General features: G+C 40.8%; 1 protein-coding gene across 25 annotated transcripts in view; it reads right to left on the reverse strand.

Annotated features, from left to right (window-relative positions):
• NIN (ninein) overlaps positions 1-22032 on the reverse strand; it is a 104630-nt gene that overhangs the window by 29740 nt on the left and 52858 nt on the right. For 19 of the 25 annotated variants that reach the window (XR_003433631.1, XR_003433630.1, XR_003433633.1 and 16 more), the window contains 13 exons: positions 18728-18874; positions 18076-18243; positions 17463-17599; positions 16987-17127; positions 16558-16732; positions 13678-13788; positions 13215-13304; positions 9727-9865; positions 7742-7923; positions 6138-6643; positions 3071-5215; positions 1649-1774; positions 1471-1540 (listed from right to left, as the gene is read on the reverse strand). Coding sequence is in view for 20 of the 25 variants with exons in the window: in XM_027111205.1 (XP_026967006.1) it covers positions 1471-1540; positions 1649-1774; positions 3071-5215; positions 6138-6643; positions 7742-7923; positions 9727-9865; positions 13215-13304; positions 13678-13788; positions 16558-16732; positions 16987-17127; positions 17463-17599; positions 18076-18243; positions 18728-18874 (4137 nt within the window). In the remaining 5 variants the exon portion in view is untranslated. The remainder of the gene's footprint in view (positions 1-1470; positions 1541-1648; positions 1775-3070; positions 5216-6137; positions 6644-7741; positions 7924-9726; positions 9866-13214; positions 13305-13677; positions 13789-16557; positions 16733-16986; positions 17128-17462; positions 17600-18075; positions 18244-18727; positions 18875-22032) is intronic. The other 6 variants (XR_003433634.1, XM_027111201.1, XM_027111207.1 and 3 more) reach the window with 2 other exon arrangements.

Here is a 22032-nt window from a genome sequence, read left to right on the forward strand (position 1 = left end):
TGGGGGGCGGCAGATGAAGCTTCACTCTCGACCAACCGCCGCTCACCTCCTGCTGTGTGCCCGGTTCCTAACAGGCTGCGGACCGGTAGTGGTCTACGGCCCAGGGGTTGGGGACCCCTGCTATAGGGTATTCCATGTATCAAGACATTCCATACAGTATTTATCCATTCCCACACTGATAGACATATAGGTTTATTATCATTTTTTCTTTTAATTATGAAGAAACAAAACAATCTTTTGGAAAATTCATTTACACATGGTAGCATTTTGTATTTAGGATCTTATTTTTGGAAGTAGGGCTGCTGGGTTAGAAGGCGTGCATATACATTACTGTTTTGATCGATATCCCCACAATGTCTTCCTCACAGACTACCAATTTATAGTCCTATCAACAATGTATGAGTATATTTGTTTCCTCAGTCCCTTTTTAATACTAGACCAGATCAATCTTTAATTTTTGCTAATCTGACAGGTGAAAAAAAGAGACTCATTTAATTTGCCCTTCCCTAATTACTAATGAGGCTAACCATCCTTTTATATGTTCTCTTCTTTTTTTCTGACTTGACCAATCATATAAATTATTCACTTTTCTACTCCATTTTGCAATTTGTTTGTAACAGTACAGAATATATTTTGGACGTTAACACCTTGCCTATTTCAAGTGCTGAAAATAGTCTTTTCCCAGGATGTCCTTGTCTTTTGACGGTTTCAGATAGATTCTCAAATGGCTTTTCCCCACACAATTGCATATTGTTGAGATTATATAAATTGGGCACTGAACGGCACAAGCTATCTAAATAAATCATAATTCTGTGAAAATATACACAGATTAACTAGTATTCTATATCTGTAAAATGCTGTTCTTAACTTTCTGCTTTTAATTGTGGTGAGGAAAGAGGAAGGAGCTAACATGAATCAAAACCACATGTGGGGACCTCCCTGGTGGTCCAGCGGATAAGACTGTGCACTCCCAATGCAGGGGGCCCTGGTTCGATCCCTGGTCGGGGAACTAGATGCATGCATGCTGCAACTAAGGAGTCTGCATGCTGGCAACAAAGATCCCGTGTGCTGTGACTAAGACCTGGTGCAGCCAAAATAAATAAATATTTTTTTAAAAAAAGCCATCTGCTACAAAGAGCACAACTGAATCTAATTAAAAACAAAACAAAACAAAACCAACATAGAGCTAGTATTTCACAGGTTCGGTTTTAGAGGTTATCACCTCCCCACTCCCACTGATTATAAAGCTAGTATTCAGCACCAGAGTCTAGAAATAATATATATATTATTATATTCACAAAAAACAGAAACCTAGTTTAGAATTAGCATGAGGTGAGTTTCCATTTTGAAACTCAGGATTTACAACCTTACCATTATTAGCTATGTTTCCAGTAGCATGTGCTGTAAATTTCAAATTTAAAAAAAGAAAATTTTAGAATCAGGAAACATTGGGAAATATTCTCTCCTTACCTGTTTCTTTAAATTTTCAACCATCTTCTGAACTGCAGCTTTTTCCTGTTTTACGGTTTCTATTTTTTGCCTAAAGGGACAATGAAAATATAACTTAAGAGTTAGGCTTTAACAGTTGAAGTAAAATACCTTTAGTCCTCACAAAAATGCCTTAAGAACATTTAAATATATGTCTTACCACATTTCTTCCTGAGATCCATTTAATTTCCCTAATTTCAGGTTAGAAATGCTGTCTTCTTCATTTAAAGTAGTAATTTCATTTCTCAAAATAGAATTCTCCTCTTGAAGCTTCTCAGATTCATATCTGAAGTACAGAGATTTTTAAAAAATAGTTATAACAAGGCAGTCATCTGGCATCTTTGGAAAATACTTTATAGTAACTTCCAATTAAACACGTACTCCATGCCAGTTAAAAAGAAAAGCCTAAATTAGTAGTCTCTTGGTGCTTGGAAATCAAGCTACGACATATCGACTCATTTCTTTTGGGATGTAAGAATTTCACTAAAAGACATTAGGGAAGTGTGACTGAAACACCTGAGCATGGAGACAGAAAGGAGACTCAATGCCCATCCTGGTTGCTGACTTTCTCAGTGGCAAGCATATGCTTTGAGCAAATTATTTATTTCAGTCTGAAGTCCTGCCTGCTCCTAAAAGACAAAAGCCATATTACTAAGCTGTATGAGCTTCAGTTTTAAACCCCAGGGTACCTAGAGAAAGAAGATTCACTACATAAATGAAAGGGCCATGTCAAAATATGTACACTAATGTTTACTTTGTGATTTCTTTCATCTCATTATGATTTTTAGAACTATATATGGTCTGAAGTAAAACGAGGAAAAACTACGCCGAGAATTATTTTGTTTTTTCGTATCTTTAAGATATTTCAGACATGATGTAGCATTTTACAAGTTTTTTTTGGAACCAAATTTGTTAGAAGGCTATTGCAATCATATTTTATAAAGTTGAGTGAGCAGTGGTTCAAATTAGTATGATTTTTGTCTTTGTTCTTCAAGCACGTTTATTAGAATCTGATAGCTCCTCAAAAAATTATATGTTCTAAGATAAATTTCCAATGTTTACAGAATATCAGCCTGCACTTCAAGTGATATAAGTGAAAAACTATAAGCCATGAGACACAACACTTTTTCTATATTAGTGTAAGAAGAGACTCCTTATCTACCAAGTGAGTTAATGATACACGAAAGGCATTCATTCTCATATAACTTGTTTCATCAAAATGAAGAAAATAACCAACATTTAGCCAAAAAAACCCCACCAAAACTATCCATCCAAATGCAGTGCTACAAAAGAGTTAAAGACTTGACATACATTGATGATGCACATGGTTAAACAACTAACACTCTCCGTCATGAACTTTCACACCCTAAATGAACGACATTTATGTCCTATAGAGGAAGCAGTGCCTCCTAGGCAGGGTTATTCTACTTGTTAATACGACACAGAAGCAGAAGGAAGTCTAAAGTACTGCTCTCTTCTTGAAGACTAACAGGTTAGTTTCTCTAGGCACAGCAAGCAGCCAAGTTAGATGTGGTGAGGTGCTCTGTGGGATTCCGTGAAGTGTAGAAGGTACATACATTACCTCAGAAGCTCAACTTTTTGCTGCATCTCACTGCACGTGATTTGCAAGTCATGCATCATTGCCTTCAGCTCTTCCTCCTTTTCTCCTTGAGAAGGTACATCTTTTTGCTTAACTAAAGCAGTGACTCTTTCCCTCAACTTTCTAGTCAGCTCCTGCAGCTTCTTTTTCTCCCGTTCTAACTCTGTGATTGTGGCCTGGCGCTGAAAATGTTTGTCCTGAAGGCTGAGGAGAGCGGTGTTTTCCTCCAGTATTACTTGGTTCTGTACTCCAGGCTTTTCTTGATGTGTCTGGAGTGTTCCATGTAGCCAGGCAATTTCATGTGCCTTTACTTTTTCTAAGAGCTCTGTATTCTCCTGCTCTAGGTACTGGTTTTCTTGACAGTGTTCTTCTATAATATGGTGTACATTCATAATCTTTGGTACACACTCTTCCGGTGTCTGATTTAGTTCAAGGATCTTCTCATCAGGTCCGACTTCCAGGTTATCTAAATGGGCTTCCCATAAGGAGAAGCAGTCATACTGCAGCACTGCTCTTTCTTGCAGCTTCTCCATCTTGTCTTGAAGTCTCAAAACCAGAACATGCAGTTCCTCATTTTCTCTTTTGACCTCGTCATAACTCTTTTCCAGGCTAAGGAATGTTTCAGTCACTTCTTCAACTTTCTTTAGCTCATCCTGTAATCGGAACATTTCTGAAGTGAGTTCTTTGTTATTTTCTAGTGCTTCATCGTACCGCGTCTCCATCACTCTCAGCTCTTCCTGAAGACACTCATTTTCTCTACTAGCATCTTCATATAACAGTTTATACTTGGCGGAAGCCTCAGGGATTCTTTCAAGCGTCTTTAATTTCTTTTTTAGCACAGAAACATCAAAAAGTAAGTCCTGTTTCTTTTCAGAAGCTCGATCACAGTCTGCACGTAAGATCATTAGTTGTTCCTGAAGCTGGCCAATCTGATTCTTTAGGTCCCAGGTTTCAGTCCTGGTCTCCTCACTATTTTCAAGCTCAGAAAAACTCTCTATTGATGCTTCAGACTCCTCTCTTCTGACCTCTTGTCTCTGACCAGAGCTTGTCCCCGTACTTTCCAGATCCCGGACCTCATCGCCTTGCAGGTCACTTAGGACGTGCTGCATGGTTCCACCTTCTACTTGTTTCATTCGGTTTGGCAGTAAAAATGGCTCTGTTTGTTCCACGGAATTTCCAAAAAACCCAGCAGTTGGCTCATCTAAACAAGAAGACATTACGGACTCTGGCTCTAATTTTTGCAGCCTCTGTTGCAACCTAGAAATTTCAGTTGCCATTTTCACATTTTCCTTCACTGCTCGTTCATGAGCTCTTTGCAGGCTTAAGAGGACATCTCCGTTCTCTTCCAACAGCTGCTCTCCTTGCTGGAGCAGGGACATGGCTCCACTTCCTTCCACTTCCTCCCTTCCCATTGCCTGGCAGCCATTCTGAAGCCTGGAGGGAGGAGATCCCACCTGCTCCATTTCCTTAATTTTGTTCTGAAGCCTGGAGATTTCTGTGCTCATCTCAGCCCTCTCTCGATCTGCTTTCTCACAGGTCGCTTTGTAGACACTCTCCATGGCCAGAAGCTTGGACATCATTTCCTGCCTCTCCTGGTCACGTTCCCTTTCGAGCCTTTCAAGCCTCTGGCTGGCCAGCTGCTCTGAGGCGCCTGCTTGGCACAGGACCTGCTCACGGTCCTTCAGTTCTCTTTCGTGACTGCTCTTCAGCTCAAGTATCTGGCTGGACAGCAGACTTTGCTGACTTTCCGACACAGTTCTTAGATCTTCCAGGTCTTTGAGTAGCTGCTGTCTCTCAGCAACCATGCTATTCAAATGTTCTTTGTATGTTTTCTCCAGCATCTCTCTCTCCTGGGTCAGGACCAGAGAAGTCGCTTTCTCTCTCTGGAGAGTCTCTTTAAGCTGCTCCTGGGCTTCTGCACACTCCTGGGTGAGCTCATCCTTCTCAAACTCCCACTGGGATCTCTCCTCGCGCTGTTGTTCCAGGACCTCCTTCAGCTCTCGGCGGTAGTGCCCCTCCAGGCTTCGCAGAGCATTTTCATATCTCTCAGCGACTTTCTGACAGTCAGCCTGAAACTGGGCTTCTATCTGAGAGGTTCTTCTATTACACTCAGTTTCCATTTTTTCCCTAAATGTGGTCAACATACAGCATTACTGAAACTGCCATCAACTCCAGAAGCAAACAAAAAACATTTTCCCATGCATAGAAGAAGCAGCCAAGCAAACAATTCAAATATTTTCTAAACATGGTCTCCACTTATTCCTATGTGATTCAGTTATACTGAGAAGGGATCTCATTTCTGAGAGCCAGTGCTGGCAGCCATAATTAATTTAAAAGACTGACTTACCTCTCTCTGCATTTAGAAGGAAAATTTAGAAACCCAGTTCTTTGGTTTACTCCCAGAGGTATTTGTTTATGGATTTTTAGCAAAAACGTAGGCTGATATTTCACATTAAATGTTCAAATGCATATTAGCCTAAACCCTAATTTGGGAAATACATAAAATTCTTCCATTTTACTTAAGTAGACATTGGTGGATACATAGTCATATAAACCACACATATTAACAAATTCATTATGTTTTGCTTTTTATTTAATAAAGTAGCACCGGGTTAAAGTATGAAGCACCGAAGCCCTGAAAAGTACCTGAGATTTCACGTGAGGAAAGTAAGCACAAAATGGTGTTTCATAACTCTGGAAGGAAATGTAACTTTGCCCAGAATCTAGCTTATAAATGGCCTTTCCCAGAAAACAGCAAGACTGAACTAGGAAGAAATCACATTTGTGATAATCTTATCCTCATCTGGAACCTTAAAAAGTACATGCCTGATACAAAAAATACTTTCCTCTTTCTAAAAAAAAGTTTCAATACCCCAAGGTAGGCTTATATCTAAACAACGGCAAAACAATCTGAAAAACTAAAAAAGAATCTAGTCAGTCAGTGGGCTATTATGTCTTCTGATTTTTCAAAGTCTCCTTAATTGACTGGGATTTCTGGTGCCCCCAAGGAATGGTGCCCCAGGTTCCTCCATTTCCCCCATTTTCTTACCTTCCCTCATGTAGTTCCCTTTGGTGTTTTTCCAAGAGCTCTTTTTGCAATTCCTCTTTCTCAAGAGTATGCTTCTCCACCAGGCTTTTCAGCTGCTCCTGGTGAACTTGTTCTAGTTCCTGAGTCAAGCTTCTCACCTTCTCTTCTGTCCAGGCACCATTTTGAATGAGTTTTTCCCTCTCTTCATTAAAGCTTTCCTCTGCCTGCTGCAGCCTAGCCCTCAGCTCCATCTCATGCTCCAGCCTCAACTCCTCCTGCAGGTGAGCCTTTTCCTCATCCCACTTCATTTCCAGTTGTTTTTTCTCCTCCTCATGTCTGCAGATAGCCGTGTGTTGTACCTCCTTGAGTACCACTGTCTGGCCCTGAAGTTCTGCAATTTCATTTTTAAGGTCACTTATTTGTTCTTCCAAGATGTGCACTTCATCCTCATACTTTTGCTTCACGTTCTCCTGCTCCTTTTTACAGGCAACCTTGGTTTCATCTAGCTGCTTTTCATAATGATGCACCTAAAGCCGGAAAGTAAAACCACCCCAATGTTATTCAACTCAAGGCCATGGAAAGGTGATGGGGCAGTAATTACTTTTCTCCTACAAGACATTCCTCAGTTTTCCCATTTTTTGTTCTAAAGTAACAATTCAAAAACACATTAAATAAGATATTTTTAAGTCAGGCATGGTTTGATTACCTTTTTAACTTGGTTGAATTTTATTAGTTTCTGAACAACCCTATTAAAACTGACTAGACCTTCACAGAGATACCATTTGTCTCCACGGGCAAACTCAGGGCCTTAACATAGTTAATTAAATTTAAGTATTTGTTTAACACCTGTCAGGTACCCTGCAGGCCTCGTGAGGACACAAAGTTGGGTAAGACATAGCCCCTGTCATTAAGGAAAAACCACTCTAGACATGCTCATGACAACTACAAAAAAGTATACTACAAGTCAGAATAAAACATATCAAAGGTATAGGAAAAATAGTTACAATGTAACCTGGGATTCAAAGGAGGGAAAAATCACATTTGGTTGGGAGAATTCAGGAATGTAAGAGGTAGCATTTGATATAAACTCTCAAGGTTAAGTAGACTTTCAAGAGGTAGAAAGAAATAATAACACAGCACGTAATAGCATGAGCAAAAAAGGACAGTTTGATGAAGAGCAGCAAACTACCTAGTTTGGCTGGAAGATAAGGTAACTCAAATGAATGGTAAAACAGAAGACTGGAAATATAACCTAAAGCAACACGGTAAAGGGTTTTGAAGGCCAAGATTCACCTAATTTAGGAAGTAATGCTATATCAAAGGGCTTTTTAGTTTTTTTAAGATGTCTTTCAATGAGTTGGAAATAATGTGATTGTCTGCAAGTTCCATGCTTGCTAGGACTGAAGGTACTACATTTTAAAGAAGCTCTCTCCTATGAGGAAAAGGCCTCACCCTTGGCCTGTGAAACCATGCTGAGGTAGTGCGTTCCTGGTAGCCAACAGGACACAAGAGGAAATGTATAGAAAGTGCTGCTCTTTGAGGAAAAAGAATTGAGAATGTCCTACATGCAAACGCTTGTCAGAGCTCAAAGAAATCAGAGAACAGGACTGATAAAAAGGTCTTACTTTATCTTCAAGCTCCAGTCTCAGGCAACACAAGTCCCTGTGATGTTGTTCTTTCATCTGTTCGATGACCAGCTCCGCCTCGATGCTCATATTCAATGGATTGCATTCTTCAGAACCAAGCCCTGAAAACACATCGGATCTGTTGACCCTGCAGCAGGTTCTTTCAATAACACAACTGGCATCTAAGGAAGGATATCCAGTTTAATTGAGGAATAATTTTTAGCTTAAATTACTACAGATGAGATCTACTAGGAAACAACAGAAGCCAAGTATTAGGGGAAACAAGAAAAAGTGAAGGTGAACAGATTCTTTCATGTACAGGCAATGTACCAAACCTTAATAGAATCCAACAAAATAGGAGGTGGGAGTAGATGTGGAAATTGTTGCTTAAAGGTGACCTCCTCCTAATGAAAATCCTGCAGAGTGAGGTAGTTAGGTCAAACCAACCAGCCTTCTTTCCATCCAATGAATACTGAGTGACAAATTAGCAGAGGGGCAATGTGGCAGGAGAATGAACGGCCAGCATACTTGCTATGCTTTGAGGTGTTAACTTCATGGGTCAAGATATCCAACCCACCCCTCAACATTACAAAAGATTCAGTATTGTAATATTAATTTCCTGTAGTGCAGATAGGGCCTTACCTTAAATTATCAGCTAAAATTTTTTAAAGAATAGGGCATAGGTTAGGAACCTGGATATAGGCAGATTCGACAGAAAATTCTCGACTCATTCATATGAGTTCACCTCTGCAACTGCCCATGATGATGACTGAGAAGGACACTGAAATGTGAAGCATAAGCTGAGGGCTGAGCTAGTACAAAGACAAAATGATTACATCTACTACTACGTAGAAATCTCTTAAGGCAGGCGACACAAAAAAGCTTTTCATGTGGAGATACACAGGCAGATGCAAGAAAGAGCATAAGTCTAGCATCTGGAATTGACAGTCCTGCTTTGGGCTTTCTCTTCATCTATCATGGCACATCCCCAACTGAGAAGTGATACCTGGGGTGTAAACCACCCCAAGATGACACAGCCTCATGTACCCATGAGGAGAACTCCCAGCCCTTGGTCATCTATGGAAAAGCCCGGAAAAGCTTCTCAGATACATCGTATCAGTTGGGCTCCATTCTTATACCACAGTAAGGCTACAGAGTACAGACTTAGAATCAGAGGAAAGGTGTTCAAGCCTGTCCCTGCCCCCCCCCCCCAATCCCTTATTTATTCCAGAATAAATAGGTAAGGAGAAGAATAAACAACCCTTGTAAGAACCTGTACTCCTGTTCCAAGGAGCAGTGGGGAAAACTACTTATGATGAAGAATTTATTATAAACCCTTTCTGAAACTGAAATTCAACACACTGGAGGAAAGGGGCAGGATGCCAGGAGGGAGGAAAAGAGCTGATAATGAATGTAGGAGGGTTCCCAAATGACTCTGCCTTCCAACCTTGCGACTCAAAATCCCCCTCAAAGGTACAGGCAACCAAGGTTTATTTATCTTATTTGTTGTTTTGCAGACATTTAGCACAGCCAGCATAACGAAATCAAATTTTGTGGTTTCTGGCTGGCTCGCTCTCCAAAACACTGTCATACCAGTTAGGCACTCTTTTAGAAAGGGAGGATTCAGCAATAACTCAGTGACTGAATTCTAACACTCCCAAGGCCTGGATTCTCAGACTTGTGGCCAGTTTTTTTTTTTTTTTAAACGAAGCAAATATCCTTGTGGTTTGATTTTTCCATTTCTTTGTTGATGCATATAAAAATCAGATGGAAATACTCTCATAAAGACTTCAAGGACAAATGAAAAAACAGACCACAAGTGAAACAGCTCAAGAAAACAGCACTGCCAAAGTCTTTTTTTTTGACGGGGGGAGGGCTGGGGTGGGGTGGGATTGCCAACATTTTGCAATTCTACATTCAACCACGGTTTTAAAAACAAAAGTCAAAGGCAGAGACTCTGAAAAGATGGCGTCTGAATGGCTTACCCTGGTCAGGCTCGACGCAACCACTGTTAATATCAAGTTCTTCTGATGGTGAGTTTTTCGAGGGAAGTCTGAGCACTTTGCCTTGTGCACGATATTCTTCCAGCTCAGACTGGAGTTCATCTACTTGGTCTTGTAATAGCTGGAGTTTAAAAACCAATACAAGTCTTAGATGTGATGTCAAAAACACAAGCAACAAAAGAAAAAATAAATAAACTGTACATCATCAAAATTAAAAACTTTTGTGCTTCAAAGGATACCAACAAGAAAGTAAAAACACAACCCACAGAATGGGAGAAAAGTTTTTGTAAATTATATATCTGATAAGGGACTTGCTTGTAGAATATATAAAGAACTACTACAACTTAATAATAAAAAGACAAATAACACATTTCAATATTCAACAAAGGATCCAAAGACACATTTCTCCAAAGAAGATAAGCAAATGAAAAGATACTCAGTGTTATTAGCCATCAGGGAAATGCAAATCAAACTCACAATGAGATACCACTTAATACCCACTAGGATGGCTAAAATAAAAAAGACATACATGTATCCCCATATCCCTTTCCTTCTTGAGCCTCCCTCCGTATCCCACCCCTCTAGGTGGTCACAAAGCACTGAGCTGATCTCCCTGTGCTATGCAGCAGCTTCCCACTGGCCATCATTTTACATTTGGTAGTGTATATATGTGCATACCACTCTCTCACTTCGGCCCAGCTTCCCCTCCCCCATGTGTCCTCAAGTCCATTTTCTACATCTGTATCTTTTTTCCTGCCCTGCCACTAGGTTCATCAGTACCATTTTTTTAGATTCCATGTATGTGCATTAGCATACAATATTTGTTTTTCTCTGTCTGACTTACTTCACTCTGTATGACAGACTCTAGGTCCATCCACCTCACTACAAATAACTCAGTTTCGTTTCTTTTTATGGCTGAATAATATTCCATTGTATATATGTGCCACATCTGCTTTATCCATTCATCTGTCAATGGACACTTAGGTTGCTTCCATGTCCTGGCTATTGTAAATAGTGCTGCAATGAACATTGTGGTTCATTGCCACAATGAACATGACTGATGAAACATGACTCTTTTTCAATTATGGTTTTCTCAGGGTATATGCCCAGTGGTGGGAATGCATATGTATACATATAGCTGATTCACTTTGTTTGTGGTACGGCAGAAACTAATACAACACTGTAAAGCAATTATACTCCAATAAAGATATTTTTTTAAAAAGACATATAATAACAACTGTTGGCAAGGATGTGGAGAAATTGCAACTCTCATATTGGTGGGAATGTAAAATGGTGCAAACATCTTGGAAAAAATTTGGCACTTCCTCAAAAGGTTAAACATACAGTGATCATATGACCCACGAATTCCACTCCTAGGTACATACCCAAGAGAAATGAAAGCGTATGTCCACACAAAAATTTGCACACAGGACTTCCCTGGTGTCACAGTGGTTAAGAATTCACCTGCCAATGCAGGGGACATGGGTTCGACCCCTGGTCTGGGAAGATCCCACATGCCATGGAGCAACTAAGCCCATGCACAACTACTGAGCCTGCGCTCTAGAGCCCATGAGCCACAACTACTGAGCCCATGAGCCACAACTACTGAAGCCCGCGCACCCTAGCGCCCTCACGCTGCAACTACTGAGCCCACGCACCGCAAATACTGAGCCCACGCACCGCAAATACTGAGCCCACGCACTGCAACTACTGAAGCCCACATGCTCTAGGGCCCGTGTGCTGCAGCCAGTGAAGCCCGTGTGCCTGGAGCCCGTGTGCCACAACAAGAGAAGCCACCGCAATGAGAAGCCCGCACACCGCAATGAAGAGTAGCCCCCACTCACCACAACTAGAGAAAGCCCACACAGCAACAAAGCAGCCAAAATAAATAAATAAATAAATAAACAAACCAGTGTGTACGTGTCCATCCCAAACTCCCAGTCTATCCCTCCCTCCCACCCTTCCCTGCTGGTAACCATAAGTTTGTTCTCTAAGTCTGTGAGTCTGTTTCTGTTTAAAAAAAACAAAACAAAACCAAACTTGCACACAAGTGTTCACAGCAGCATTGTTCACAATATTCAAGATAACCCAATGTCCATCAACTAATGAATGGTTAAATAAAATGTGGTAGAGCTATATAATGGAATATTATTCAGCAATGGAAAGAAATGAACTACTGATACATGCTACAGTATGGATGAACCTTGAAAACGTATGCCAAATGAAGGAAGCCAGTCACAAAGGATGACATATTGTATAATTCCATTTATAGGAAATGTAAAGAATAGGCAAAATCAAAGAGACAGCAAGTAGATTATTAGTTGTCTAGGGCTGGGGGTCATGGGAGAGATTACAGCTAGGTGGAGAGGTAGTTTCCTTTTGGGTGATGAAAATGTTCTAAAATGAATTATGGTAATGGTTGCACAATTCTGTGAATATACTAAAAGAGACTGAATTATACACCTTAAATGGGTGAATTGTATGGTTATGAAAAACTGTTTAAAAAAATAAATAAGTGGACAAATTTGGGGAATTTTTGGAGGTAGAGCTGACAGATTTTACTGATGAAATAACTAAAAGCATAGGAGAAAACACCTCTACTTGATTAGAGTCAAGAGCCATAACTTATTTATAAGAGTGGCATAAATGTTTCGTTTCTTTTCTCAAAGCGTGCACGTGTATTTCCTGAGAAGGCAGGCTATGAACAACCTCATAAGGAGGTGATTGTTTTCTTCATTTTTGCCCAAGTACAATGTTCACCTAAAGCAGTTAGAACTCAGTTATGCCTACCTTGTTAAAATAAACAAGTGTCTGTGGCTTAAGGAAAAAAAAATACCCCACATTCCTGAGCTTCGGAGAGTTACTTTTTTAAAAAATCAAAGATTCCTATTATTTATAAGGATGTTTTTGTGTCCTCTGGTAGGAATTTGTAATGCCTTACTACTTAAAGACTTGAGTGGTTTCTGCTCCATTTGCATTTTGTAAATAAAATAAGGACTGTATTCAGGAAAAAAAACCACAGAACAAAAGCAAATTATATCAGCCTGCGTTGATCGCTCAGGAAAGACTAGTTTTGGAATAAGCACATCAACATGACCACGTTTTCCTTCTCTTAGAATAAAACTTTATTTTCCTCCAATTACTGGCAATTTCCGACCCAGATAAAGCAGACAAATGCAGTTTGCATGATTCTCTCGTATTTCAGGATACTAAACAATAACATTAACAACCAGCACGTAGGTTAAGTGTTTTCTGTGTCTCAGGCTCTGTTCTAAGCACTTTACATATATTTACTCATTGACTCTCCACAACAACCTTATCTGGTGGGTACTCTTATTTTTGCTATCTCATAGGTGAGGAATTGAAACACCCGCAGATTAAGTGATGTGCTCATGGCCACACAGCTAGTAAATGGTGAAGCAGTATTTGAACCCAGGCACTCCTCCGCTAAGTTCTCTTCAGTCACTCACCCTGCACTGCTGCCCATATTCATTTCTCATCTGTGTCAGCCTTTCTTCTTGCAAAAAGAATTCAGCACTGCTGGGATCAAGGTCACCAAACTAGAAAATGAAAAGGGCAAAGTTGTCATTTTTTCCAAGTGTCCTTCTTTGACCTATAATGTACCAAAGACCCAAGTTTCTGGTGTTCACCCAGTGTCTGGAGTATGAAAGGAATGTGACATTTAAGCAGAAACACCATCAATTAGATAATGGGGAGAAGATTCTAGAGTGATGTGTTCAGTCAAAGCAGAGATTGTTTCTCAGTGCCACGCCATGTTTCCCTCGTATAAATTAAATCCCTGCAAAAATGACAGCTTCCTTTAGTCACATAAATAATTCCATAGAAGAAATTTTCTTGGTGGCATAGCTTCTGCTCTTTTGAGTGAACTACACTTTGGGGCTACATATCAGGAAATCAAATTTAAAGACTTACCTTTTCTGCCAAAACATTTTCCAAATTTCGCTTAAGTTTGTTTGTCAGATTCTCATACTCTGCCAACTTCTCTGCATTTTCCAGAAGCTCATTTTCTAGACGACTGTTTTCCTGAAGAAATTTGGGGAAATTAAGTGGGCACAGATTAAGAAATAAACTGTTGTACCATTTTATAGCACACATACATCAATGCTCTAGATCGAGAAAATGTGTTCATCTTGAAAGTTTCAGTACATTAGAGCAGAAAAAGTAAATATTAAAAAACTTATATCTATCTTATAACCTCAAAGCATGCCTCCTGGAGGCATGCTTTTCTTGATCCTACAGAACCATGCTGCCCAACAGTGGTCACAAGCAGTCACAGGTAACTATGGAGCACCTGAAATGTATACAGCACAAACTGAGATGTGCTGTGAATATAAAATATTCACCAGATACTGAAGAGTTAGAACAAAAACACAGTAATAATTTCTGTAGATGAATTACAAGTCAAAAAGATACTGTTTTGGAGATATTAGATTAAATAAAAATGATTTAAAATGAAATTCACCTGTTTCTTTTTACCTTTTAATGTGCCTGTTTGAAAATTTGAAATTACATATATGGCTTGCATTGTATTTCCAATTCGACAGCATTGTAGTAGAAAATTTAATGACGTGAAAAACATTCTCAATAAACTGTCAGATGAAAGACTGGTTGCAGAATACCTTGTTCATCTGACAGCAAAAGAGAACTCAAAAAAACTCTAAAAAGTAGGATAGCTCTAACAATTTTCATTTAATGATGATATAGATATGTTATATTTAATTTACAATTTAATTTTGGTTTAAAGATGTAAAAACTATACATACAGGTTTTTCATAGTTTTTATTTTGAATTATTATAATAAAATAACATATCAACCAAAGTCCACAAAAGGTAGGGTTTTTCTGTATATAAAACACTTGTAAGATTTCCACCCACATTTGTCAAAAAAATAAATTTGACATATTTTCTATTCCAATGCTATAGGATAATTGGAAGAACATTATTTTCAAAATATATTTTGCCAAAAGGATATAGAGCCAATATATCTTAAATACATTCTTGTTCACACCCTCACACAGTAACATGGAGTGAAAAAGAATGTGCCTGAAGTGTTTTTGAAAAATACTACTTCCCCCAAAATGCAAGTTCTACAACTCTAATCTTCCAAAGTGTGTCTAAATTTAGATGTTAAAACCATCAGGAGCAGGGCTTCCCTGGTGGCGCAGTGGTTGAGAGTCCGCCTGCCGATGCAGGGGACACGAGTTCGTGCCCCGGTCCGGGAAGATCCCACATGCCGCGGAGCGGCTGGGCCCGTGAGCCATGGCCGCTGAGCCTGCGCGTCCGGAGCCTGTGCTCCGCAATGGGAGAGGCCACAACAGTGAAAGACCCACGTACCGCAAAAAAAAAAAAAACAACCGATCAAGAGCAACTATCGGGCCTGTGTTGATGCTCTGGAAACTGACAAATCAGCTTCTGTTGCTGACCACAGGGAACACACAATCGGGACCACGGCCGGGGAGGCAGATATGGATACAATTATCTATGATGTGATAGAAAATATGCTATCTTCTGGCAAGAAAAAAAAAAAGTGTAATGGGAATGAAAAAGTAGTTTGGCCTGCAGTGTTGGAGAAAGCAGTGAAGGAGCCTAAAAGCTTACTGAGGAACTGAGACAGCTGATGGCAGGTGCAGCAGGGTTGACGGCATGGCCCTGGGGGTTGCTGGCAGGATCTGAGGTTAGAAAGGCATGAGGACAAGTTCCCTTTCAGGGCCCTTCAGTGCTGCCATGTTGCACTTTTACAGAGGGAACAGCATGATTTTAAGTGTTCTTAAGAAAGGTAACTCTGGTGACAATATGGAGGTTGGATAGATGGAAAAAAGGATGCACGTAGGTCAGCTGAGAAATCGTGATGAATTGTGCACCTCTTCAGAGGCTGTGGAAATGGAGAGATGGGATAAATCTGAGAAGCATTTCAGAGCATCAACGGGACTCAGAAACTGATAATCAAGGATGACTGAGGACTTTAGCTTCTATGACTTTCAGCACAGGTGGTGATGTAGATTAGGGAGAAAATTCCAGAGAGGAAGCAGTTTGATGGTTAGGAAGTGAGAATTAGCTCAGTTTTTGATGTGTGGAGTTTCAGGAACCTTTTATAACTTCAACAGTAGTGAATATTCCATAGGTACTTATTACCTTCTAGATACTGTAATATGTAGCAACTCATTTAATCTCCATATCAATGCTATGGGGGTAGGTATTACGATGGTGCCTCTTTTGTGCATTAAGAAACAGGTTTGAGTAACTTGATCAAGGTTTTCTGTAAGTAGTGGTATCCAGATTGGGACCAGGCAGTCTTGAGGCCAGACCCCCTCCTACCCTGCCCACCCTTTATCTCTAGATAACACTGTACCATATTATCTGGTGTCAGAGTCCAATAAAGAGAAGGATCACCTCCTCTACAGAGGCACAGGGAAGGACAGGAGGATGTATAAGGGAAAAGGTACATTTGGAAGCAAAGAAACAAAGCTGATGGCCTCTGTGTGGCAGGAAATAAAGTCATCTGCTAAGAACGAGGAAGGGGGAGTGCAAGGAAGGAACAGAGCATCAACCAGGAGCCAAACAGCCCTGAGGACCCAGTGCAACTTCCGGGGGTAAGAACAAGATACGCTGTTGGCAAACCAGAAGCCTAGACACCCCTGAAATCTAGCTCCCAGTGGGGGCTCTACCATGTCCGGTCATGACCCAGCTGGGCAGACTTATGAGCCCCGTGCAGACCTGTCCTCTTACAGAGCCGTGGTTTTCCATGTGTATTCCCAGCAGGGACACAGACTGTACAACCAATAGGATAATTACCTTTAAAGAGAGGGCAAGGCGGTCCCGGGTGTAATTCTCTTCTGTTTTTGCCTTTTCAATTTCCTGCTCAAGTTCCAAACGCTGCTTGCCCACCTGTTGTAGGATCTGTTCTCTCTCCTTTCGAAGCTCATTCTTTAAGGCTGCTATTCGTTCCTTGTACTCTTCATCCAGTTTCCTGTGAGGAGGAAAGACTGACAAGCTGCCATCAGATCCCTCAGAGGTCCCTACGTGGATCCGCCAAAAATGGAAACACAGAGTCACAGACATGGGAAGCTGCTTGAGAAAGTGTCTAGTGAATCCTGCTTTCCTTGAGGCTTGCCCACACCTAAGTCCCTCCGGCCAGGTGTGGCCAAGCGGGCAGGCAGGCTGAGCCCCACTGCCCTGGGCCAGGGCGGTGGGAAAGGAGGGTCCTGGCCCAGCCAGTCATACCTGAGGTTGTACTCATTCCGCCGCTCTATGGCTGCGTGGTGATCGTCCACCTCTGAGGCCATTAGAGACTTGAGCTTCTCAGCTTTTTCCAGATCTGACCGTAGCTTCTCTTTTTCTCTGACCACTTGATCAACTTGCTCCCTAGAATCAGAAAGAAACCAAGTATGAGGGAAACTGTTTCTAAGCAACAAGTAGACCCCAGAAAGCTCTCCTCTAGCTTGCTTCAATACAAACACAAAACCAAGACAACCAAAACCCTTCAAAAACACAGACATTCCACACAGACACTGAAGAGACATTCCTCTTCAACAGACTACATGCAAATCTAAGCTCTACCTCATTTTCACAGAAGTGAGATGATAGGCGATTAGCCACAACTGCGTACAGGATGGAAGAATGTATGCCACAGGCATCTGAATGACTTGCTCGACAAGTAGGAAAGGGAATAGAGCAGGTGAACCTTCTGCTTAACTCACAGCAAATGCCGGATCTCAGCCTTAAAGCTGGCCAGAGCTGCCTGGTGAATGCTGTTCTTGGTAACCAAAAGTTCATTTTCAAGAGCCAGCGTCAGTTCTGTCAAATTAACATTTCCATCAAGGCTGAAATCCAAGGCCTAGAAATCAGAACAAGTTCAAGACAATCACAAGTTCTATCCTGTGAAAGCAGAAAATGTGAAGCTGAATTTACAGTCTCCAGGCTGGAGGCTTACATTTCTTTAGTGATTGCTTAGAAACAATATTCAATCCACAGCATAATTAAGCTCTCTCTAAGAAAAACATAACGTGATTATTTGCATGTTTAAAAAAATTGCTCTCTGGCACTGTAAATAAACACAACGGTAAAACTCTAATCTTTACCAACCAGAGATCAGCTAAGAAATTTCTTATCAATAATTAAGGGGTTAAAAACATGGAAAGAGGTTATCAATAATCCTGGCTGAAGTGGGTAGGAAAAGTTACCTCTTACGTCTGAGATCTTGTGAATAGAAGAATCATTAAGGAGAAATAGAATCAAATCACAGTTTCAAAAAAATGGAATTTTTCAACCCTGCCCCAATTCGTCATTTTTCTCTCATTTTAGCTGCCACACCTTCAGGATCTCCTGGCTGTTCTCAATGCCCTCTTCATGCCAGGTGTCAAGTATTCTCTCCACTGATGCATAGCCCATCCCATCATCCAGGCAGGAGAAGACCCGAAAGCCAATGGTACTTGTCATCGCAGACGGGGTTGTGGTCCGTCGTCCACTCTCATCGAAAGACTGGAAGAAGAAAGAGACTTAAGCAAGCTCAGGCATTGCAACATGGTGTTGGTCAAGACCAAAACTGGTCAGTCCTGACCACAAGGAGCAGAAGGCGTGTCTCTCTAATTTATACTGCTAGGATAAGAAGTCACACAGCCCCTTTGATCTCCCTTTCCTAAGTCAGCCTAGAATGCAAAGCTTATCAACAGTTGACCTGGCCGAGAGTTCCTTCATATAGATGAAATGTGCCTCTACTTAACACCAGGTTTCTTCTGACCTACAGCCAACAAGAAGGGGCATAATTAGTGGTCTGCCTACTGTAATTTATGGTCATTTCTCAAACCCAGCTTTTCCTTCCCCAATGGTTCAGTCTTTCTTTACTACTCTTCTTTTGCCTCTCTTTCTCCTCAGTATTTTTCTTTAGACAGCAGATTAATTCATTAGAAATTATTCAAATGGATTTTAACTTCTACTCACAAAGAAACCACTTCCTATTTCTTACCTGCATGGAGAGGTGCCTTTTCAATTGTCTATATGGGGTAGATGCTGATGGGGTAAGGGATTTTCCATTTTTGAACAAGCCGTAGAAAAAATCTTCTACACTCATCGTACCGTCAGGATCAAGATTATGGAAGACTTCTTCAAGCATCTAGAAAAGGGCAACCATATATTTTAACTATTTCACTCAAAAAACCCCAAAGGCCCAAAGTACACTTCCAGCCAACAGAACTTGGCACCACTCTTGATCCCAGGACTCCAGAAATATAACATGTCCCTTTATTCTCACTTGACTGAATTTTTTTCCTTTCTAGTAATATGTCCTTCCCCCTCACATAAACTAAATAAAATTCATTTTCAACACCTTCATAGTTTTATGCAATTTAGCATTTAACTGTTTTCTCTTTTGCTCACACTGTTAGAATGGGTAATCTTTAATGTTACTACACGTTATTCTTGCGAATTAAAGAATTATTTAAAAATATAAAGATATAGCTTCCCAGTGTTGTAACAACAGAAAATAGTTAGACATTCATTAAGCCGTTATATTACGGTGACTCCACATGATATTTTGCTTATATTGAATTTTGGAAATTGGTACGTTAGCACGGCAGAATTGGGTCTGGGACAGATGGCAATGATCTAATAGTTGGGGTCTGAAACCCATGACTTGGGATTTAGAACTTTACTTGGAACAGCACTGCGTGTTTGGGGTCTTTATTTCTTTTAATGCTTTAGCACAGGAGAAGTGAGGACTGGATAGGAAGGATTTCATGTGTATGCAATAGAAGGGTCCCTCCAAGAGATGTAAAGAGAAGGGAATTTTGCCTGACTACTTTGCACCCTGTGACAGTAATCAAGTAGTCCTCACCACATACAGTCCCTTCTAGAGGCTTGCCTAGGAGATGGTTTGTTCCCTAGCTCAACAGAGGAATGGAAAAGGGAATAAGCAGCACGAATCATGGATACCGCAAAACAGGGAGGGAAGGCGAAGACCTCCACCCTCACAGTCGGCTTCCTCTTTATTTGGGGGGCTAAAATTTTTCTATAGGACATGCCCCCAGTGTACAAAATAGAAATCACCTGAGAATCCTGTTAAAATGCAGACTCTGATATAGTTAAATCTGGGGGTAGGGCCTAAGATTCTGCATTTCTAACAAGGTGATGCCCAGTTTGCTGAGTGGCAAGGAATAGAACAAGCAACAAACTTACTCTTGTTGCATTTAAGCCTACACCTGGTTCCATTCTAACAAAGGCCTCTTTGTAACAAATCCTCAAATTTTCAATATTCACTTCTTAAGTCCGGACTATGGCTAGGACTCCTGTCTTCTCATAATTGTTGATTTTATCCTTCATCTAAGTGCCTGAGGCATTTCTTTTATCCAATGCTTTTTTTTCCAATTCATACCCAATAGGAAACATCTGTCTCTATTCTTGTTTTTATACCACTTCCTCTGGAGAGGACTCTGAAACAAGAAAATCATTCTAAAGAGTGGAAATCTTGGGAAGAAGCAACAGTTCCTAATAGAGAAGCATATGATGAAACAGATGGAAAGGTATTTGGGGCAAAATTCTGAAGTTGCCAAGCTCCCTTAGCTTCTCCGTCTGGTTCTTATCAACCAAAAGAACACTTTCTTAGAGGACTAGGCTTTCATGACTGTCAAACCAGAAGTCACAGTAAAATCCAAGTGTGCTGACTGGAGTGAATCAGCATATTTGGCTCTAACCTTAGCTCCACGTGGGTTGGCCCTGTGACCTTGGCCAAATCAATGCACAGCTTCCTGACTGCCTAAGCACCCATCACCTGATCCATCTGAAGTGGTGGAGTAAGTAAATCCCGCCAGTTACTGTACGTGGGGGAGTGGACAAGTAGTGAATAAAGGGATGTGGGTTCAGAAGAGGGTGGATGGGCAGGGCTGGGCTGACAAGAATACAAGTCAGTGGGCAACTAGGGCACCCCCTGCAGTCTGTGCAGGAGCTGAATCTAGAACCCTGAGGACATTCTTACTCCCCATCACCAGCCAGGTCTTTGGATGGCTGATTTCCCAATGTGTAAGTTGGGAAATAATGCACTAGAATAGGGATCACAAATACCTCGAGGGGCCAGGAAGGTGATGTAAATAAATGAGGCAGGATGGTCTTGAGACATTAGGAAGTGGTGCCTTTTAAACCAGCGAACAGAACACGAGTGCATGCCCTGTCCAAAGGGGCTAGCTGCTTCTCACTGCCAGCAAAATGGAGCCAAATCTTCTGATTTTTAGAAAAATCTCCTGATTTTAAAAAGTATAGCAAAAAATTCAATTTTTAAACATTGGGTAGGCGACGTAGCCCTTAGGTCATATGTGGCAGCTAGAGTGACAGTTTGCCATCCCTGCCCTACAGTCGTCCTTGCCTCTGGAAAGCAGGGCACTAGTTTTAGCCTTAAGACAGTGAATCTAGTTTCCCTTCGTGATGATGGCAACAGGCAGCAGTGATCTCTTTCTTTATCTATAAAATGAGGGGTGACTAGATCTAAAATTGCTTTCAGTCGTAAAATTCTAGGATTCCAAGTTGTATGCTGATGAGATCATCTTGGACTTTCAGCTCCGCTGTGGTCTAGAGCTAGTCATGCAAAGTACTATAGTGTTTCATGATTTTGGTGGGGAGGAAAAACACAGTAAAAGCTACGTTCAATTAGCAATCCTTTACTCATCCTCACATCAGAAGAAAATAAATGTGCTGCTTCTTTTCCTGGGTTCTGGAGTCTCCACCACAGAAGAAAATGCAACTCCCCACAAATAGCTAAGTTTATTCCAAGATTCGTTCTTAGATAAATAATCCAAGTTTGTGCAATATTTCTTGGCAGAACAACCCAAGGTTCTGCATACTGCGCTGGTTTATAATTTAGGAGGATGAATTTAATTTTATGACTCAACAGCCATCCCTGAAAAATAAATGACGACTGAGCCATTGAAATGTAGTCAGAGGGTGTGCAATGGTCACATACACAAGGGAGAAGGGGGGGAAAGAACTTTTCTGCAAGCTACACTACTTGGAAGCTTTTGATAATAAACCTCTTTCTGGTTTAGGAAAATAATACCACTTATCCTCTGAGCAAGCAGATAACATGGTTTCAAATATCATTATAATCAAAGTTTCCCAAAGCTACAACTGTAGCCCTAACCTCTAAGTCCCTCCAATCCTTATTTTCAGCTCTTTGAAAGACATATCTTGGAATTAATTACATTCTTATGTTTCATGGCTGTTCACGCACCCAGTCCTGCCACCCCTCTTAATTTTTTAGAAAACGTGAAGTTCAGAATTTTACCG

This window comes from Aethalodelphis obliquidens, unplaced genomic scaffold, assembly GCF_003676395.1.
Source record: "Aethalodelphis obliquidens isolate GAN/ISIS:26980383/991018 unplaced genomic scaffold, ASM367639v1 scaffold10, whole genome shotgun sequence".
NCBI lineage: Eukaryota > Metazoa > Chordata > Mammalia > Artiodactyla > Delphinidae > Aethalodelphis > Aethalodelphis obliquidens.